This window comes from Portunus trituberculatus, chromosome 4 (assembly GCF_017591435.1).
Source record: "Portunus trituberculatus isolate SZX2019 chromosome 4, ASM1759143v1, whole genome shotgun sequence".
Classification (NCBI taxonomy): Eukaryota; Metazoa; Arthropoda; class Malacostraca; order Decapoda; family Portunidae; genus Portunus; species Portunus trituberculatus.
This window is the reverse complement of record NC_059258.1, coordinates 154,778-177,570: the sequence shown is the minus strand read 5'-3', so window position 1 is coordinate 177,570 and position 22,793 is coordinate 154,778. Positions and strand designations below refer to the sequence as shown.

The window sequence follows — 22,793 nt, the reverse complement described above, 5'->3', positions numbered from 1 at the left end:
CATTCGCTTTATTTTGCCTTATATTTCATTGCTTTAAATCCTTATGTTGTTATGTGTTGCTATTATCATCCTTTTCTTTATTTAAAGGTTGAATTACTAGTGTGTATTTGAAGTTTCACTGAATATTTTAGGTCTAATATGATATATTATATTCTCATCTTAACCCTTCAGTACTGGGACGCATTTTTATCTTTTTCTTTTGTACGATTAGACCATTTTATTGACATTAGGAAGGGTCTATGGAGGTCAGAAGATAAATGGCCGGAATCATCACCATTTTAATCCCCCACTTAAATTTCTGAAGCTGTATAAAATCACCAAATAATAAGCAAAATTAAGGAAACGTGTCATGCTACTGAAAAGGTTAATCCCAACTGCGCGTGAAGATAACAGCGATAATATTAGTCATCTCAAAGGACAAGCTTCCTTACTATTAGTCATACACTTACTATGCTATTACAACAACAATGACTATTACTTACAACAATGCATGACTACTACTACTACAATGCGTGTTAATAGTACGTTCGTTATATATCAATGGTATATCATTATCACGGCGCGCACACACACACACACACACACACCTGAATATTCATTAATAACACGTTCTCTCTCTCTCTCTCTCTCTCTCTCTCTCTCTCTGAAGAAAAAACATTGCATAAACTGTGTTCGAATCCTTATAAATGACTTCAGAACTCAATGAAAAAGAAGAAATAAGAAGATAAAAAAGAACTGGGAAGAGGAGGAAAAAAAAGAGAAAAAGAAGAAGAGAAGGAGGAAGAAGGAAAGAGAGCGAAGAAAGAGGAGGGGGAGGAGGAGGAGGAAGAAGAAGAGGAGGAAGAGGATTATCAAAAACAAATTGTTCAAGATGGCGTCGACTACCTGGAATTTCTTCGCCCTTCTCTCACTTTTCTCCCTGAGCGGCGCCTTGGGGGGATTCCAAGGACTCCTCGGGGACCCTAAAGGATGTGAGGAGTCCTGTCTGGTGTCCTACGCGCCCCACACCAACCCTGACGTGAGGAAATAGGGAGAAAATAAGAGACATTTGACAAGGGCCTATCAATGGTGTAGGGAAAGTTTGGAGAAGTGAGAGTGAACGAGCGGGTCTCTCTCTCTCTCTCTCTCTCTCTCTCTCTCTCTCTCTCTCTCTCTCTCTCTCTCTCTCTCTCTCTCATAAAGGATAGTTGGCACCAATTTTGCACTAATAGAATGGTGACAATGGTGTTAGTTGTTGTCTCTCTCTCTCTCTCTCTCTCTCTCTCTCTCTCTCTCTCTCTCTCTCTCTCTCTCATAAATGATAGTTAGCACCAATTTTGGCACTAATAGAATGGTGACAATGGTGTTAGTTGTTAGTCTCTCTCTCTCTCTCTCTCTCTCTCTCTCTCTCTCTCTCTCTCTCTCTCTCTCTCTCTCTCTCTCTCTCTCTCTCTCTCATAAATGATGGCACTAATAGAATGGTGACAATGGTGTTAGTTGTTCTCTCTCTCTCTCTCTCTCTCTCTCTCTCTCTCTCTCTCTCTCTCTCTCTCTCAAATAAGCTAGTTGGCACCAATTTTGACACTATTAGAAGGGTTTTAGTAATTTGGCACCATGTTTTCCAGTGGCACCTTGTTAGAAAGTGCCAGTGTCATAAGAACTAATTTGACTCAGTTTGGCACCTTTTTGGCACCAGCAGGAGGGTGTCAGTGGTGTTGGTGGCTTAGCACTGTAATATCTGGCACTTTTATCCATTGGCACCTTGATAGATAGACTGGCACTCATATTTTGGCACCATAAGTTCATTGGCACTACATTTTTAGTTATTTGGCACCTTTTTAGTTACTTGACACTGATATTTGGCACCTTTTATAGTGTATGGCATCTTTTATTGTATCTGGCTCCTTTTATAGTATTTGGCATCTTTTAGTTATTTGGCACCTTTTAAATTGTTTGGCATTAAAATTTGACTCCTTTTTAGTTATTTGTCTCCAAATGTGTCACCTTTATAGTTATTTGGCACTTTTTAGTTACTTGCCACTTGCTTTGCTGAGTTATTTGGAACAAAAAATTACATTTCTTTAGTTATTTGGCACTAATTTGGCACTTGTTTAGTTATTTGGCACTAAAACTCGGCACCTTTTAGTTATTTAGCACCACTCAGCTATTTGTCACTAAAATTTGGCACCTCTTTAGTTCTATGGCACTAATTTGACACTATTTTTAGTTGTTTCCCCACTTTAAAAATCTTTGGCACCTTCATTTTTAGTTATTTAGCACCTCTTTAGTCATTTGGCACATATTTATAGCATCTGCTTAGTTCTTTGGCACTAATATGGCACTGTCTCATCCCAGGGTGGCGACGAGAGCCAGGCGTGCAGTCGTGGGTGTCGCCTGTACACCATCACTGAGTTTGTGGCATTCGGTGAGAAACTGGGCCAAAAAAATGCCATAGGACCTCTCAGGACACCCAAGGAATCCTGCTTCAATGGTGTGTTTCACTGTTTAATCTGCTGCAGTCTCTGACGAGACAGCCAGACATTACCCTATGGAACGAGCTCAGAGCTCATTATTTCCGATCTTGGGATAGGCCTGAGACCAGGCACACACCACACACCGGAACAACAAGGTCACAACTCCTCGATTTACATCCCGTACCTACTCACTGCTAGGTGAACAGGGACTACACGTGAAAGGAGACACACTCAAATATCTTCACCTGGCCGGGGAATCGAACCCCGGTCCTCTGCCTTGTGAAGCCAGCACTCTAACCACTGAGCTACCGGGTGTGTGTGTGTGTGTGTGTGTGTGTGTGTGTGTGTGTGTGTGTGTGTGTGTGTGTGTGTGTGTGTGTGTGTGATTCACCTCGGTCACCTGCTGGTCACCCAGCCAGTCTTCCCCATTATGGAGCGAGCTCAGAGCTCATAGACCAATGTTCAGGTAGGACTGAGACCACAACACACTCCACACACCAGGAAAGCGAGGCCACAACCACTCGAGTTACACCCCGTACCTATTTACTGCTAGGTGAACAGGGGCCACACATTAAGAGCCACACCCATTTGCCTTGCTGCTTCCCGGGACTCGAACCCGACCCTTTCGATTGTGAGTCGAGCATGCTAACCACTACACTACCTCTGTGTGTGTGTGTGTGTGTGTGTGTGTGTGTGTGTGTGTGTGTGTGTGTGTGTGTGCGCATGTGCGGGAGGGGAGTAATCTCATGGTATCCTGTCTCTATATCTTTTATCAAATTTCTTCTTAAAAGTATGCACAGTCTCAGCCATTACAACCTCCTCATCAAGTTCATTCTAATTGTTTACAACTGTGTGTGTGTGTGTGTGTGTGTGTGTGTGTGTGTGTGTGTGTGTGTGTGTGTGTGTGTGTGTGTGTTTGAAGCATTAAGTTTTCTTCCTCCTTTGCTTGTGTTGTACCAAAAAAAATCACCAACAACAACTCATAACCCCTTCAGTTCTGGGACACATTTTTACCTTGAGATCGGTGGATGATTAAACCATTTTATTGACATTAGGAAGGGTCTATGGAGGTCAGAAAATTAATGGCCACAGCCTTCACCATTTTAATCCTTACATGAGTTTCTGAAGCTGTATAAAATTGCCAAATAATAACCAGAATGAATATGGAAATGCAAGTTTTTGTATCATTAGACCATTTTACTGACATTAGGAAGGGTCTATGGAAGTCGGAAGATTAATGGTGACAGTCTTCACTATTTTAATCCCCACATGAGTTTCCAAAGTAGTAACCAGAATGAATATGAAAACACATCATGATACTGAAGGGGTTAAGTTTCCTCTCTTAGCTTGTGTTGCAGACAGAAACCCCAACACTGACTCTTAATCCTTTTTGTGTTTTCCCTCTTAGCTTGTGTTGATGCCTACAATGAGACGTCTGGCAACACTGTGGCCTGCAAGTTTGGCTGTGAGGCGCAGGAAACGAGCAGATTGGAGAAGAAACAAGTAAGTCTGCTGGTGTTTGCTGGTGTTTTGGCAGTGCTGGTGGTGTTTGGAGGTGTTATAATATTGTTTGGAGGTGTTTAGTGTTGTTTTAATAGTATTTGTTGTTTACTGGTGTTTGGAGGTGTTTAACGGCTAGCAAGGAAAAATATATATAACACTAGAAAAACACATTAAAGAATTGGAGGAGTAGAAATTCAGAAAACTGGAGAAAGAGATATGGACATTACAATAAATGACAATGTATCACTGGGGAAAAATGCATCAACAATATAGTTGGAGAAACATTTGAGTTACTAAGAAAGAAATGAAGTGGGCATTTACTTGTGTAGATGAAGAGATGGTGAAAAACTAATGGAGTACATGATGTGACCTAAACTTGAATATGGTGCACTTATATGGTCACCACATAACAAGAAAGGTGTAAGGAAGATATAAAGGATTCAGAGCAACAACTAAAATGGTTCCAAGTTTGAGAGACCTAACCTTCGAGGACAGATTAAATAGATGAACACTTCCACCATTGTAACAGAGGAGAGAAAGAAGAGACCTAATTGTTATATAGAAGAAATGGAAGGGATGGATATAGTTGAGAAGGAAGACTTATTGGTGTGGGACTCAAGAGATACAAGGGAACATGACAGGAAATTGAAAAAAAAAAAAAAGACTGGTTGTAGAAGGGCCATCAAAAAATATAGTTTTCCCAAATAGAAACACATAAATATGGAACAACTAAGATGAAACACTGGTTCAAACAAAAAATATTCATGACTTTAGGGGTAAACTGGACACCTACATATATGGAGATAGGACACCAATACCATAGCGCGCACACACACACACACACACACACACACACACACACACACACACACACACACACACACACAAGATTACATACTAAAAAAAAAAAAAAAAAAAAAAACTGAGGAAGGGAAGATGTCTGAGAGATGTTAAAACAAATAAAGTTTCCCGCAAAGATGTATTGAGACTTGGAACAGTTTGAGTGAGGAAGTAGTGTCAGCAAAGAGTGTGTATAACTTTAAAGAAAAATTGGACAAGTGCAGATATGGAGACAGGGCCACACAAGCGTAAAGCCCAGGCCCTGTAAAAGTACAACTAGGAAAACACACACACACACACACACACACACACACACACACACACACACACACACACACACACACACACACACACACACACACACACACACACACACACACACACACACACACACTATGGGACAATTTGAATGAAATTGGATGGTTTAAGCAAGAAATATTCATGACTAAGGCTAAACTGGATGACTATAGGTATTGAGACAGGACACCCCCAACATAGATTTTTTTTCCCTGTAAAACACAATATGGTAAATACAATAATACAGTAAAAAAAAAATAATAAAATAAATAATAATTAGAAAGAACAAACACACATTTCCACTCACCTCCACATCTTCCACAACCATGGAGAAGCAACAAGATGAGGAAGAAGATTCACACCAGTCGATCCACCCTTTAAGTCCACACCTTAGCAGATAAAGCAAGAAAAAAAAACTAATTTAACTCGCAAAACACAAAAACTCACACAAAAACACCTAACTTAACAAAAAAAAAAAAAAAGAACAAAAAATATCCCACAAAAAAAAAAAACACTTCAGACACCTAAAAGAAAAAAAAAAACTAATTTCACACAAAAACAAATACACCAAAACACCAACAAAAAACAAAAAGAAAAACTAATTTCTCCCACAAAACGAGAAAAAACTAATTTCGTCCCTTAAAACACAAAACTTACAATAAAACAAAAAAAAACAAGAAAAACAAATTTTATCCCTCAAAACCCCAAAACACTCAAATAAACAAGAAAAAAACAACTTTGAGCCACAAAACACCAATAAAACACATATCCACTGACCTCCACATCTTCCACTCCCCTGCAGAAGGAACAAGAGGAGGAAGAGGAGTCACACCAGTCTATCCACCTTCTGAGTCCTCTGGTACAAGTGAGAGCAGTGTACTCATCCTTGGTTGGCGCTGTTCACATTGTCCGCTCCTCCCTGGTCACTTACTTCACTGCCGAGGACAACTCCATCGTGGCAGTGGAGAGCCCCCCTGAGATCCTGGTGGAGGTGCTGAATGCTGACGAGGAGGTGAAGGCTGATGGTGGTGATGGTGTTGATGGGGCAAAGTTGTCACCACCTCTACCTCGTTTCTGTAAGTTTGTTGTTGTTGTTGTTTTTTTCTTTTCTTTATTTTTCTTTCTTTAAGTTTGTGCTTTCATTCTTCTCTCTCTCTCTCTCTCTCTCTCTCTCTCTCTCTCTCTCTCTCTCTCTCTCTCTCTCTCTCTCTCTCTCTCTCTCTCTCTCTCTCTCTCTCTCTTCTTCTCCCTCTCCTCCTTTTCCTTCTCCCTCTCCATCTCCTCCTTCTTCTCCTTCTCCTTCTCTTTCTCCTCCTCCTTCTCCCTCTTTCTTACCTCCTTCAATTCTCACCCCAACCCAACCCAACCTAACCTAACCTAACCTAACCTCACCTCCACAGTGTCCTCCGAGGGTGCCGAGGGGGTAGATTCAGGAGAGCCATCAGTGGTGAGGTGTGTGTCTCAGCGCCTGGGAGTGCCACCCCCTCTGTTGGTCGCCTCGGCACTTGTCCTTGTTCTCTTCACCATCTATGTTATCTTTGCTGTGTGTTCTGCCGCTCCTGCCAAGACACGAAAGGTTAGTGACTGTGTTTCAGGTGTGTTTGAATGTTTTTGGGTGTGTTTTGGGTATATTTGGGTGTGTTTAGGGTATTTTTTTGTGTGTTTAGGGTATTTTTGAGTTTTATGGGTGTGGGGTATTTTTTGGTCTGTTTGAGTGTGTTTTGGACATATTTGGGTGTGTTTGGGATATATTTGGGTGTGTTAGGGTTTGAGTGTTTTTAGGTGTGTTTCGGTCTGTTTGGGTGTGTTTTGAGTGTTTTTGGGTGTTATTAGATGTGTTTTGGTGTATTTCGATGTGTATTTGAGTTTGAGTACATTTCAGTCTGTTATTGAGTACATTTGGGTAAGTTATTGTGTTTTGCGTGTGTTTGAGTGTATTTAGGTGCAATTGAGTGTATTTGAGTCTGTTATGGATAGTTTGGGTGTGTTACGGTGATTTTTTAATGTGTTTGACTGTATTCACATGCATTTTATAGTTTGAGCATATTTGAGAGCATTTCAATGTGTTTGGGTGTGTTTTGGGAGAGTTTGAACATATTTGAGAGTGTCTGGGTGCATTTTTGAAGAATTTGAATGGGTTTGAGTCTGCTTGGAATTTAACGTTGAAATTTGCATCTCAGATTAATTTTGTTCTCTTTAAATATCTGTAATTTTAACTTCCTTCAGTACCATCATGCATTTCTAAATTCATTATACTGTAGTTACTATTTGTTGCTTTTATACAGCTTCAAAAACTCATGTGGGGGATTAAAATAGTGAAGACTGAGGCCATTAATCTTCTGACCTCCTTAGACCCTTCCAAATGTCACTACAATGGTCTAATTATACACAAAATTTGCATTTCCATATTCATTCTGGTTACTATTTGATGATTTTATGCAGCCTTAGAAAATCATATGGGGATTAGAATAGTGAAGACTGGCCATTAATCTTCTGACCTCCATAAACCCTTCCTGATGTCAATGAAATACACACACACACACACACACACACACACACACACACACACACACACTGATAATAATGCTGCTACTGCTGTTGGTACTACTACCACACTCCCTCACACACTCTCATCCTCTATTTCTTCCTCCTGTTAGAACACTTTATGTACCAGCGGTGGAGAGCAGCATGAAATGGTCGAGAAACATTGAGCATTAAGGAAAAGTTGAGGAATTGACATGTGGAGGGATGGAGACTCGTGGGGCGGGGTATGGGTCCGGGTCATGGTGGGCGCCGGGCGGTCTGAATGGGGCATACATAACTATTGCCTTATTTAACACAGTAATGGCTATTTATCTATGTTGGAGGTTGATTCTGACTTTGCTTCACTCTCTGGGTCTGGAAACACAGGGGGAGTGCAGGCAAAGATTGGTGGACTGACCTGGGGGGAAGGCATAGCTGAGGTGCCCAGCTGTGGACCAATATTTACGTACGTAATTCATTTTGAAAATCGCCTCAAGAAAAAAGGCACCCACACTGAAATTTACTACACTTTTAAACGCGTTAACTAATTTAACTAGTATCCAAAATATAATATCCTTAGCGGGTGGTTTGTTTACGGAGCGCGGTCCAATCAGCGGTCAATCTGTCAAAATAATGCGCCAAAACACACCATAATGTCGAGATGGAAACCACTCCCAAACCACTTTATATTATACATTCTAAATAACCAAAAAATTAGCTTTCCAGCCTAATAAAGAAAACACGGATTCCTCGTCATATAAAGATTTTTGTTTTCTATATCGGAACTATCAAGATTTTTTAATTCGAAAATGCGAATAGTTAGACTAAACTTTGTGGAATGTTATTACTTGCGTCATGATTTTCATATTTTTCTAGTCTTATATCAACCATCAAAACAATCCTAGGCGTGGTAATTGAAAAATGTGAAAATTATGAAATGCCGAAAGTGTTATTTCAACGATAAACACAAAACACAACTAGACTTGATCTTATGACGGATTATAGCTTGATTTACATTCCTATCAATAAGTGAAATACAAAAACATTGCAAAGTACAATAATAAACGGAAAAAAATCGTGATGTAGAGCCGAAGTAGTTTTTTTGCACCTTTTCTCACCACCACCATCTCCATTCCACTCCCCTCCCTCATTTCTCCTCCCCCCTCCACCTCCACCTACGCCACGTACTCCAACATAGCGAGTCCTTAAAGCACCTTCTAACACCTGCAAACCACTCGAAAACCGTCCTAAAACATTTAGCTGCAGCGGGAAGGGGCGGGGCTGGTGGGGCGGGGGACGCGGGGCGAGGCGCCACTCGCCAAGTAGAGACGGGCAAGAACCGTTATTTTGGGAATCGGCGGTTCCGGCTCCGAGTGTCTACGGAATCGCGAGAACCGGTTCCGGAACCGGTACCCCATGACCTCCGTCCTCCGGCTCCCTACCTCTTGAAGCTGTAGATTCTTTCCGGCGGTTCCGTAAAGTAAATCAGTGCTCAGCCCCGCGCGCAGCACCTACTACTCACGCCTGGAACCGTTAAGCGATCTCTTCCGGCACTGGAGCCGGTAAGAGATCGCTTAGCGGTTCTCTCTCTTGTAAATCAGAGAGCCGGTGCCGGCTCCCTTAGTCCTGGACGATTCTCGCGTGACGCTTACCACCAGGCTGGCTGTCAGGAAGCCGACTCCAGGAGCGGCTGGGAGCCGCTGCTTTCTCGATCATGCTATACCTCATGTTCCTCTGCTGACGGAGGAGCCTCGAGCGCTGCCACTGCCAGTGCCTGTCACCTTTTTTTTTCCCTTTTTTTTTCTTTCTTAGTTATTATTATTGTTATTATTATTATCATTATTTCATTATTATTATACAAGAGAGATCGAAGTGTTTAGGTTTGTTTGAGTGACGCCTCCGCTGGTGTAGTTACGGAGTTCTATACCACTTAATAATTATCTGTACCAATGGGAGGAATCGCCATACATGCATTGTCAATGCAAGTTCAACTTGTTGACGTTGTTTGTGTAGGAATAATTGCAAACAATATATGGATGTTATACTCTTTTGCCGAAATATTTGTAAGTACTTATCTTTATTACATCGAAAAGTTCATATACGTGCTGATGAACAGCACGGGTTCCCCCCCTGAAAGCTTTGACTCGACTGAGGCGTCGGGGAGAGTGAAGGTATATATGTGGCCACTAAAATTGTGACGTCACGAGCTCGCGACCAATCATTTGCGCAGGAAATGATAAGCCGCATGATGGCAACATCCATGAAAGCCAATCACAGCCTTTTCTTGCCCACAGCCTCTCGGAAAGTCTCGACTCTCGAGGCGTTAGAGGTTCCATTGGCTTCCAAAGAACCGGTTCCACAAGCAGAGAACCGGTTCCTTAGTTCTCTCGACGGAATCGCCGGAACCGGTTCCGGAACCGGTTTCTGCCCGTCTCTATCGCCAAGTCGCCAGTTCCAATGGACTCCTTGGTGGTGTGGTGGTGGTGTGTGTGTGTGTGTGTGTGTGTGTGTAATTCACTAACTGTGTGTGTGTGAAAGTTTTCGATCGGTGCGCGTGTGTTTTCATGATTTATGTTGTTATGAGCCATGACTCTTTCTGCCCCCACTTCTTATTGTGTCTAATGATAAAAAGTCATAAGTATATAAAGGAGTGTGAGAACAGCAGGACTTCCCAAGACAGCTGTTGCAATACAGGCAATGGAATTGTTACTGATTCTTTATCAGCTGCAGGAAGAATTATCGAAGAGAATCTGATTGATCATCTGTGGCATACACTGTTGAGATAGTGGTGCTGTAACTTTATTAGAGATAAAAATTAGTGATGTAACTTCACCATAAATGTCTTGAAGTTTCTACTTTATATGATGTATAAAGAACAGACTCAGAATATTCAGTGTGGAAGAGGACATCCAACACTAACCTAACATTACCTTTTTAATTTTTTATTTATTTATTTATTAATAACCTAACCTAACCTTTTTCATGTATTTACTTATTTATTTATTTATTATTATTTCATGTAATATAGAATACCAGCCAAGGGCAACAATAGCCATGACAAAAAGCCCTCATAACTTAACCTAACCTAACCTCTTCCCCCCCCACCCCCACAGGAAGCCCTCAGTGTGCAGGCCGACCCTCTCCCACTGCCCATCAAGTTAGTGCGACCTGAGGACCTTACCCGACTCAGCCTGATGGAGGAGGATGACCTGCAGGCACCACCACTCCCCACTAAGGTCAAACTGCCTGACAGTGACGTCTAGTCAGGGTGGTGGTGGTGGTGTTGGTGTTGAGGGAACAACAAAAGGAGGAGGAGGAGGAGAAGATGAAATAAGAGGTGTGACATGAAGGAGAAAGAGGAGGAGATAAAAAAAAAAAAAGAGGAGGAGGAGATGATAAATTATGAGAAGTGATATAATTAAGAAATAAGAGGAGAATGGAAAAATAGGAAGAATAATGGAGGAGGAGGAGGGGATGGAGCTAGAAGTGGTATGGTAGAGGAGGAATTATAGATAAGAGAAAGGAGAATGGAAGAATAGAAAGAAGAGGAGAAGGAAGACTAGGAGGAATTAAGGTGATGTAGAGAAGGAAGAAGAGGAAGTGGAAGAATTACAAGATGAAGAGGAAAGGGAATAATAAGAAGAGGAGGAGGAGGAGGAGGAGGTAATGGAATAATAAGAAAAATAGGAAGAGAGAGAGAGAGAGATAGTAGTAGTAGTGATAATGGTGGTGGTGGTGGTGATGGTCTTTCTATTTACCTTATCTTCAACTTTGCTAGTACAGGGTGTGTCATAAGGCTTGTTCAAGGTAATAGAGCAGTGCAGAAGTGTCATGTACTTTGCTCTCCCATTGCAACACAGTATTGTCTTTAAAAGTATATTTTATCAATTTTTTTCCCATTATTCTTTGCAATGCTTTAAAAAATGATAAAATTAAAAAAAAAAATATTGTAACTTTTTAAAATGTTTGGGAAAAAATATCTTCTGCTTTGATTGTTATAAGTGACAAAAAAAGTTGTTAATAATATTATTATTATTATTATTATTACTCTTGTTACTTTATTCATTTAAAAAAAAATCTCATTTTTACTTTTCTATTATAATTCACATGTCTTCTTTTTGTGGATAATGCAACTTTTATATACTTTATCAAAATACTTATTATTATTATTATTATTATTATTATTATTATTACCATTATTATCACTATCATCATTTTTCATCATTATCATTATCATAGTATCCCTGTGATAACAAAAACAAAATCACATATTCTCTATATATCTTTGATTTTTATTACTATTATTCTTATCATTATTCAGTGACCCTGTGATAATTCAAATATTTACCTCTACGTGAAGATAGACATTTATCCCTTCGTTTAGGCCAACTCTCGGACCTGCAAGGGGGCTGACAACTGAGTGGGCCTTCTGTTTATAATTTATAATTTTTCTGTTGCCCTTTGCCAGCTTTTCCCCCTTTTACATAAAAATAAATCAATAAATGAACAAAATAATCTGATCTGATAAACCTTTTTTCTACCTGTCAAAGATACAAAGAAAAATAAAACAAGAATATTATTATTATGTGTATCTGATTTGAATAATATTAAGGTAATTTTGGTGCCACACATATTTGTCATTATTATTATTTTCCAAGTATTATATTGTACCATTTGATGTTGACAATATGACTTATAGTGGAAATATATTTATTCAGTTTAATTACTGATGTTTCCTTTGTACCATTCAGAGAGAGAGAGAAAAAATGAAAGAAAGAACAGAGAAACAGAGAGAGCGAGAGAGAGAACATGTTATTAATGAATATTCAGGTGTGTGTGTCATGATAATAATATACCATTAATATATAACGAATGTACTAGTAGCACACATTGTAATAATAGTAGTAGTAGTAGTAGTAGTAGTAGTAGTAGTAGTAGTAGTTAGAGAGAGATAATAAAACAATACAAAGACACACACACACACACACCCAAGAAAACAAATCACACACAAACAAAAAAAAAAAAAAAAAAAAAAAATTCAAACACACGCACACACAACCACCAAGAAAACAAGGCATGGATACTTAATGTTTATTCTAAGTTGATTACAAACAGAGTCGATATTCACCAGTTAATTCAATCACAAAAAAAAAAACAGGATGAGAGGGAGAGAGGGAGGGGGGGATAAATATGGTAGCTTGGGGGTGAAAGGGGCGCAAGGTGGGAGTTCCGAGCCCTTCTAGTTGAGGTAAAACACTTTCAGGAGGGACAAAACCTGTGGCCATTAAATTCAAAACACTTTTCCAAACGTTGTGTGTTTTTTTGTCTCGGAATTGTTAAATATATCGTGTTTATTTTTTACTTTCTATCTTGCTTTTTTTTTTTCTTTTCTTGTCATTATCTTTATTTTTTCTGTTCCATCTCTTCTTTCTCTTTATTTTTTTCAGTCTCCATTTTCTTTGTCATTCCCTTTCTTCTTTCTTCCTTGTTATTCTCATCTCTTCTTTCTTTTGTCTTCCTTCTCCTTCTCCTTTCTTCCTTCTTTTTGTCATCTCTTCCTTCTCTGTCTTGTCTTCCATTTACACCTCTTTTCTTGTCATTCTCCTCCTCCTCGTCCTTTCTTCCTCTTGCCTCCTCCATCTACACCTCTCCTCTTCTACTTCTCCTCTTCCACCTCCTCCTTTCTTGCTTTTGTTATTTCTTGCCTTCCTCCTTCTATACCTCCTCTCCTCCTCTCTTTTTAACCTTCCAGTCAATATATTCATTTCCAACAAAGACTTCAAATAACGTCAAAATTTTGCGTGCTTGAGAGGTCAACGTTTGGAAAATTGGTGTTTTAGTGCCGGTGTTTTGATAGAAAGCAAAGAAGAAAATAAAGTAAATAAATGAAATAAAATAATAATAAAATAAGATCGACCCCCACTATCTTCACAGCAAAAAAGGAACGTCCCTCTTCAATAATTCCCACAACAAACTTAGACCGCCAAACACTTATAGAAATACAAAAGAAAAACAAGGAAAACATGAGCATTTGACATTTCCATAAACATATACAGTATTTAAGAATTACTTGCTTACTGACTGCGACACATTGTAAAAGAGTATTAAAGAAGCCGAGGCATAAAATAGTACAGGGAAAATAGTCATCTGCTTCGTAAATAGTACAGGGGAAATAGAAATAGTCATCTGGTTCGTAAATAGTAAAGATCATCGTACACTAAGTAGAAATTGATATACACCTCACCAATACAATGACAAGTAACACAATGAATGAATAAGCTGAAATAATAATGAATACCATCAAAAGAAAAGACAAAAAAAAATTAAATAAATAAATGGTGCTATCTGAATGAAATAAATTGGAAAATGAAAAAAAAAAAAAGTATTATCTGATAAAAAAAAAATAACATAATGAAAAAAAATATCTGAGTGAAATAAACTGAAATAATAAAGAATACACTGAAAAGAAAAGAAAACATAAATATATTTGATTGAAATTAACTGAAAAACAATAATAAATAATGAAAACAAAGGAAATAATTTTGGTGCATGAGTGAAATAAACTAGAAATAATATGAAAGAATGAAAAAAAAGGAAACAAAATTGTGTATCTGAGTGAAATTAAATAGTTAATAACAAAATTACAAAAATAAAAGGGAAATTAGTGTATTGAGTGAAATAAAGTCTTGTTCGTCTGAGTGAATAAACATCACACACCACTCAACACAAAATAAAATAAATACACTACCTAAAAAAAAATATATATATATATATATATATATATATATATATATATATATATATATATATATATATATATATATATATATATATATATATAGATAGATAAAAGCATAAATAATAATAATAATAATGTAATACACAACATAAAACCAATGCAAGAACACAATAACTCTCAGTCTATTGTGTTGCAGCCATGAAAATTCCATTCTTGATAATTGCTCAACACAAAATAAATACCTGACAAAAAAAATAATAAATGAATAAATCATAATAATATTAATAATAATAATAAACATAAAACAAACACAAAAATACAAGAACACATTGTCAATTGTATTGCAACCACATAAAGTCAACACAAAATTCATAAATACCTCAAAAAATAAATAAATAAGTAAAAATAATTCTACAATAAATAATACAGGAACAACATAACACCAGAAGACAGTGTCTGTTGTATTACAGCAACACAGTACCAACCCTTTCAACCACAGGACACATAAATGGAGTGTTGCAGAATTCTTTTAAGAGATGTCCATTTTGAATCTATTTAATTTCTATATACAATTTATCTGGGATCATGGAAGTGTCTAGAGAGGGAGAGGAAGGACGGGGGGAAGGGAGTGTATCCTGGAACACACTATATGTATGTATGTATGAATGGGGTCACAAGATAACCATTGTTTATACTTGAGTGTGTATGAATAAGAAAAAAAAAATAGGGTCTTTATTTCTATCATTTTTTGAGATTGTGGATTATAATGTCATATAATACACACAAAATGTATGTATGTATGTATGTACGGGTCACAAGAATACATCACACATCATATTCTGTGATGAGATGTAAAAAAAAAAAAAAAACCATAGTTTACCGCAAAGATGTATTGAAACTTGGAACAGTTTCAGTGAGGAATTGGTGCCAACAATTCCTCATAAATTTAAAGAAAAAAAAACGATAAGTGTAGATATGGAGAGAGGGCCACACAAGCGTAAAGCCCAGGCCCTGTAAAAGAACAACTATGTAAACACAAACACACACACACACACACACACACACACACGGTAGCTCAGTGGTTAGAGCGCTGGCTTCACAAGCCAGAGGACCAGAGCTTCGATTTCCTGGCCGGGTGGAGATATTTTGTTGTGTCTCCTTTCATGTGTAGCCCCTGTTCATCTAGCAGTGGGTAGGTACGGGATGTAAATCGAAGAGTTGTGACCTTGTTGTTCCGGTGTGTGGTGTGTGCCTGGTCTCAGACCTATCCAAAGATCAGAAATAATGAGCTCTGAGGTCGTTCCGTAGGGTAACGTCTGGCTGTCTTGTCAGAGACTGCAGCAGATCAAACAGTGAAACACACACACACACACACACACACACACACACACACACACACACACACACACACACACACACACACACTATGGGACAATTTGAATGAATGTGGATGGTTCAAGCAAGAAATATTCATGACTTTAAGGCTAAACTGGATGACTATAGGTATTGAGACAGGACACCCCCAACATAGATTTTTTTTTCCTGTAAAACACAATATGGTAAATAAAAAAAATACAATAATAAAAAAAAAATAAAATAAAATAAAATAAAATAATTAGAAAGAACAGACACACATTTCCACTCACCTCCACATCTTCCACAACCATGGAGAAGCAAGAAGAGGAGGAAGAAGATTCACACCAGTCGATCCACCCTTTAAGTCCACACCTTAGCAGATAAAGCAAGAAAAAAAATTAATTTAACTCACAAAACACAAAAACTCACACAAAAACACCTAACTTAACAAACAAAAAAAAAAAAAAAAAAAAAAAATAAATAAATAAATAAATGAATAAATAAATAAATTTACCTCACAAAATAAAAAAAAAACTCACACAAAAAAACACTTCAGGCATCCAAAAGAAAAGAAAAAAAAAAAAAATTCACCCACAAAACAAAAAACAAAAAACAAAAAATCATCCTTCAACATAAAAACAAATACACTAACAAAACACCAAAATACAAAAAGAAAAAAAAAAATTTCACCCACAAAACAAGAAAAACAAAACAAATTTCATCCCTCAAAACAAAAACTTACATAAAAAAAAAAAAAAAAAAAAAATCATCCCTCAAAACTCCAAAACACTCAAATAAACAAGAAAAAAACACAACTTTGAGCCGCAAAACACCAATAAAACACATATCCACTGACCTCCACATCTTCCACTCCCCTGCAGAAGGGACAAGAGGAAGAAGAGGAGTCACACCAGTCTATCCACCTTCTGAGTCCTCTGGTACAAGTGAGAGCAGTGTACTCATCCTTGGTTGGCGCTGTTCACATTGTCCGCTCCTCCCTGGTCACTTACTTCACTGCCGAGGACAACTCCATCGTGGCAGTGGAGAGCCCCCCTGAGATCCTGGTGGAGGTGCTGAATGCTGACGAGGAGGTGAAGGTTGATGGTGGTGATGGTGTTGATGGGGCAAAGTTGTCGCCACCTGTACCTGGTTTCTGTAAGTTTGTTGTTGTTGTTTTATTCTTTTCTTTATTTTTCTTTCTTTAAGTTTGTGCTTTCATTCTTTTTTCTTTTCTCTCTCTCTCTCTCTCTCTCTCTCTCTCTCTCTCTCTCTCTCTCTCTCTCTCTCTCTCTCTCTCTCTCTCTCTCTCTCTCTCTCTCTCTCTCTCTCTCTCTTTCTCTCCCTCTCCCTCTCTACCTCTCCTTCTCCTTCTCCCTCCTTCTCTTTCTCCTTCTCCCTCCTTCTCTTTCTCCTTTTCTCCTTCTCCCTCTTTCTTACCTCCTTCAATTCTCATCCCAACCTAACCCAACCTAACCTAACCTAACCTCCACAGTGTCCTCCGAGGGTGCCGAGGGGGTGGGTTCAGGAGAGCCATCAGTGGTGTTTGTTATCTCGGCACTTGTCCTTGTTCTCTTCACATTCTATGTTATCTTTGCTGTGTGTTCTGCCGCTCCTGCCAAGACACAAAAGGTTAGTGACTGTGTTTCAGGTGTGTTTGAATGTTTTTGGGTGTGTTTTGGGTTTATTTGGGTTTGTTTGGGGTATTTTTTAGTGTTTTATGGGTGTGTTTGAGATATTTTTGGGTGTGTTTTGGACATATTTGGGTGTCTTTTGGATATATCTAGGTGTGTTAGTGTTTGAGTGTTTTTTAGGTGTGTTTGTATGTGTTTGGGTTTGTTTGGGTGTGTTTTGAGTGTCTTTGAGTGTTTTTGGGTGTTATTAGATGTGTTTGGTGTATTTGGATGTGTGTTTGAGTTTGAGTGCATTTCAGTCTGTTATTGAGTACATTTGGGTAAGTTATTGTGTTTTGGGTGTGTTTGAGTGTATTTAGGTGCATTTGAGTGTATTTGAGTCTGTTATGGATAGTTTGGGTGTGTTACGGTGATTTTTTAATGTGTTTGACTGTATTCACATGCATTTTAGAGTTTGAGCATATTTGAGAGCATTTCAATGTGTTTGGGTGTGTTTTGGGAGAGTTTGAACATATTTGAGAGTGTCTGGGTGCATTTTGGAAGAATTTGAATGGGTTTGAGTCTGCTTGGAATTTAACGTTGAAATCTGCATCTCAGATTAATTTTGTTCTCTTTAAATATCTGTAATTTTAACTTCCATCAATGATTGTTTAACTTCCTTCAGTACCATCATGCATTTCTAAATTCATTCTACTGTAGTTACTATTTGGTGCTTTTATACAGCTTCAAAAACTCATGTGGGGGATTAAAATAATGAAGACTGAGGCCATTAATCTTCTGACCTCTTTAGACCCTTCCAAATGTCACTACAATGGTCTAATTATACACACAACTTGCATTTCCATATTCATTCTGGTTACTATTTGATGATTTTATGCAGCCTTAGAAAATCATGTGGGGATTAGAATAGTGAAGACTGGCCATTAATCTTCTGACCTCCATAAACCCTTCCTGATGTCAATGAAATACACACACACACACACATATATACGCACGCACACACACACACACACACACTGATAATAATGCTGCTACTGCTGTTGGTACTACTACCACACTCCCTCACACACTCTCATCCTCTATTTCTTCCTCCTGTTAGAACACTTTATGTACCAGCGGTGGAGAGCAGCATGAAATGGCCGAGAAACATTGAGCATTAAGGAAAAGTTGAGGAATTGACATGGGGAGGGATGGGGACTCGTGGGGAGGGGTATTGGTCCGGGTCATGGTGGGCGCCGGGCGGTCTGAATGGGGGCATACATAACTATTGCCTTATTTAACACAGTAATGGCTATTTATCTATGTTGGAGGTTGATTCTGACTTTGCTTCACTCTCTGGGTCTGGAAACACAGGGGGAGTGCAGGCAAAGATTGGTGGACTGACCTGGGGGGAAGGCATAGCTGAGGTGCCCAGCTGTGGACCAATATTTACGTACGTAATTCATTTTGAAAATCGCCTCAAGAAAAAAGGCACCCACACTGAAATTTACTACACTTTTAAATGCGTTAACTAATTTAACTAGTATCCAAAATATAATATCCTTAGCGGGTGGTTTGTTTACGGAGCGCGGTCCAATCAGCGGTCAATCTGTCAAAATAATGCGCCAAAACACACCATAATGTCGAGATGGAAACCACTCCCAAACGACTTTATATTATACATTCTAAATAACCAAAAAACTAGCTTTCCAGCCTAATAAAGAAAACACGGATTCCTCGTCATATAAAGATTTTTGTTTTCTATATCGGAACTATCAAGATTTTTTAATTCGAAAATGCGAATAGTTAGACTAAACTTTGTGGAATGTTATTACTTGCGTCATGTTTTTCATATTTTTCTAGTCTTATATCAACCATCAAAACAATCCTAGGCGTGGTAATTGAAAAATGTGAAAATTATGAAATGCCGAAAGTGTTATTTCAACGAGAAACACAAAACACAACTAGACTTGATCTTATGACGGATTATAGCTTGATTTACATTCCTATCAATAAGTAAAATACAAAAACATTGCAAAGTACAATAATAAACGAAAACAAATCGTGATGTGGAGCCGAAGTAGTTTTTTGCACCTTTTCTCACCACCACCATCTCCATTCCACTCCCCTCCCTCATTTCTCCTCACCCCTCCACCTCCACCTACGCCACGTACTCCAACATAGCGAGTCCTTAAAGCACCTTCTAACACCTGCAAAACACTCGAAAAACGTCCTAAAACATTTAGCTGTAGCGGGAAGGGGCGGGGCTGGCTGGGGCTGGTGGGGCGGGCGACGCGGGGCGAGGCGCCACTCGCCAAGTCGCCAGTTCCCATGGATGCCTTGGTGGTGTGGTGGTGGTGGTGTGTGTGTGTGTGTGTGTGTGTGTGTAATTCACTAACTGTGTGTGTGTGTGTGTGTTAAAGTTTTCGATCGGTGCGAGTGTGTTTTGGTGGTGGTGTGGCATACACTGTTGAGATAGTGGTGCTGTAACTTTATTAAAGATAAAATTTAGTGATGTAACTTCACCATAAATGTCTTGAAGTTTCTACTTTAGATGATGCATAAAGATCAGACTCAGAATATTCAATGTGGAAGAGGACATCCAACACTAACCTAACCTTACCTTTTTAATTTTTATTTATTTATTTATTTATTATTAACCTAACCTAACCTTATTCATGTATTTACTTATTTATTTATTTATTATTATTTAACGTAATATAGTATACCAGCCAAGGGCAACAAAAGCCATGACAAAAAACCCTCAGAACTTAACCTACCCTAACCTCTTCCCCACCCCATCCCCACAGGAAGCCCTCAGTGTGCAGGCCGACCCTCTCCCACTGCCCATCAAGTTAGTGCGACCTGAGGACCTTACCCGACTCAGCCTGATGGAGGAGGATGACCTGCAGGCACCACCACTCCCCACTAAGGTCAAACTGCCTGACAGTGACGTCTAGTCAGGGTGGTGGTGGTGGTGTTGGTGTTGAGGGAACAACAAAAGGAGGAGGAGGAGGAGAAGATGAAATGAGAGTTGACATGAAGGAGAAAGAGGAGATAAAAAAAAGAGGAGGAGGAGGAGGATATGATAAATAATGATAAGTGATATAATTAAGAAGTAAGAGGAGAATGGAAAAATAGGAAGAATAATGGAGGAGGAGGAGGGGATGGAGCTAGAAGTGGTATGGTAGAGGAGGAATTATAGATAAGAGAGAGGAGAATGGAAGAATAGAAAGAGGAGGAGGAGGAAGACTAGGAGGAATTAAGGTGATGTAGAAAATACATTATTATTATTATTATTATTATTATTACCATTATTATCACTATCATAATTTTTCATCATTATCATTATTATCATAGTATCCCTGTGATAACAATAACAAAATCACATATTCTCTATATATCTTTGATTTTTATTACTAATATTCTTATCATTATTCAGTGACCCTGTGATAATTCAAATATTTACCTCTACATGAAGATAGACGTTTATCCCTTCGTTTAGGCCAACTCTCGGACCTGCAAGGGGACTGGCAACTGAGTTGCATGGGCCTTCTGTTTATAATTTAAAATTTTTCTGTTGCCTTTTGCCAGCTTTTCCCCCTTTTACATAAAAATAAATCAATAAATGAATAAAATAATCTATCTCGTAAGTATTTGATCTGATAAACCTTTTTTCTACCTGTCAAAGATACAAAGAAAAATAAAACAAGAATATTATTATTATCTGTGTCTGATTTGAATAATATTAAGGTAATTTTGGTGCCACACATATTTGTCATTATTATTATTTTCCAAGTATTATATTGTACCATTTGATGTTGACAATATGACTTATAGTGGAAATATATTTATTCAGTTTAATTACTGATGTTTCCTTTGTACCATTCAGACAGAGAGAGAGAGAGAATAAAAGAAAGAACAGAGAAAGAGAGAGAGTGAGAGAGAAAATGTTATTAATGAATATTCAGGTGTGTGTGTGTCATGATAATAATATACCATTACTATATAACGAATGTACTATTACCACTCATTGTAATAGTAGTAGTAGTAGTAGTAGTAGTAGTAGTAGTTGTTGTTGTTAGAGAGAATATAATAAAACAAAACAAAGACACACACACACACCCAAGAAAACAAAACACACACAAACAAACACAAAAAAAAAAAAAACTATTCAAACACACACACACACACACACACACCACCAAGAAAACAAGGCATGGATACTTAATGTTTATTCTAGGTTGATTACAAACAGAGTCAATATTCACCAGTCAATTCAATCACAAAAAAACAGGATGAGAGGGAGAGAGGGAGGAAGGGGGGGGGGTTAAATATGATAGCTTTGTGGGGCTGGAAGGGGTGCAAGGAGGGAGTTCAGAGCCCTTCTAGTTGAGGTAAAACACTTTCAGGAGGGACAAAACCTGTGGCCATTAAATTTCAAACACTTTTCAAAACGTTGTGTGTTTTTTTGTCTCTGAATTGTTATATATATTGTTTTTTTTATTTTATTTTCTATCTTGCTTTTTTTTTTCTTTCTTGTCATTATCTTTACTTTTTCTGTTCCATCTCTTCTTTCTCTTTCTTTATTCTTTTCAGTCTCCATTTTCTTTGTCATTCCCTTTCTTCTTTCTTCCTTGTTTTTCTCATCTCTTCTTTCTTTTGTCTTCCTCCTTCTCCTTTCTTCCTTCTTTTTGTCATCTCTTCCTTCTCTGTCTTGTCTTCCATTTACACTTCTTTTCTTGTCATTCTCCTCCTCCTCGTCCTTTCTTCCTTTTGTCATCTCTTGCCTCCTCCATTTACACCTCTCCTCTTCTACTTCTCCTCCTCCACCTCCTCCTTTCTTGCTTTTGTCATCTCTTGCCTTCCTCCTTCTATACCTCTTCTCCTCCTCCTCCTCTCTTTTTAACCTTCCAGTCGATATATTCATTTCCAACAAAGACTTCAAATAATGTCAAAATTTTGCGTGTTTGAGAGGTCAACGTTTGGAAAATTGGTGTTTTAAAGTGCCAGTGTTTTGATAGAGAGCACAGGAGCAGCACAACAGCTTCTAGTGCTGTGGTGGTGCTGTGAAGGGAGTGGGTGGGGTTCAGGGTACATCACTGAGCCCCCTCTATGGTACAACACACATCATTCAGTGACAGGTGGTGTCTAAGATTGGTTATTCTGTTTTTTATTTATTTATTTTGTTGTTGTTTTTGTTGTTTGTTCCTTTGTGTCTGTGATGCCAAAAATGGACTAATAAATGAAGTAAGGTTGATAATAATTGTTAAATAAATAAATAAATGAAAAATTGACCTCTTATTCTGATATCCCCTCCAAAAAGAGATAGAACAAAAATCTGTGTTAATAATAATAACTAAATAAATAAAGAAATAAAGAAAAAAATTACCTCTTATTCAGATTTTTCTCTCATAGAAGAAAAAAAAGAAAAATAAATGATAAGGAAGAAAAAAATAACCTTATTCAGAT

At 38.3% G+C, this 22,793-nt stretch overlaps 1 protein-coding gene and 1 long non-coding RNA gene across 3 annotated transcripts; one reads left to right on the top strand and one right to left on the bottom strand.

Annotated features, from left to right (window-relative positions):
* Positions 1–846: 846 nt before the first annotated feature.
* LOC123510580 (transmembrane protein 59-like) lies at positions 847–21,185 on the top strand. 2 transcript variants are annotated; one of them, XM_045265868.1, is made up of 6 exons: positions 847–1,018; positions 2,335–2,470; positions 3,862–3,956; positions 16,593–16,866; positions 17,204–17,340; positions 20,132–21,185. In XM_045265868.1, exons 1-6 carry the CDS (start codon positions 872–874, stop codon positions 20,279–20,281), a joined length of 939 nt encoding a protein of 312 aa, XP_045121803.1. In that variant the 5' UTR covers positions 847–871; the 3' UTR covers positions 20,282–21,185. The 2 variants fall into 2 exon arrangements, with proteins under 2 accessions (XP_045121803.1, XP_045121795.1); XM_045265860.1 differs by lacking the exons at positions 16,593–16,866; positions 17,204–17,340; positions 20,132–21,185 and adding exons at positions 5,896–6,169; positions 6,494–6,669; positions 10,730–12,339 and having other exon boundaries at positions 853–1,018.
* On the bottom strand, positions 15,602–19,027 carry LOC123510696. The gene is made up of 5 exons (XR_006676578.1): positions 18,727–19,027; positions 17,196–17,323; positions 16,568–16,864; positions 16,002–16,083; positions 15,602–15,619 (listed from the first exon to the last, which is right to left on the bottom strand). It is a non-coding gene; the product is annotated as an uncharacterized LOC123510696 (long non-coding RNA).
* Positions 21,186–22,793: the final 1,608 nt, after the last annotated feature.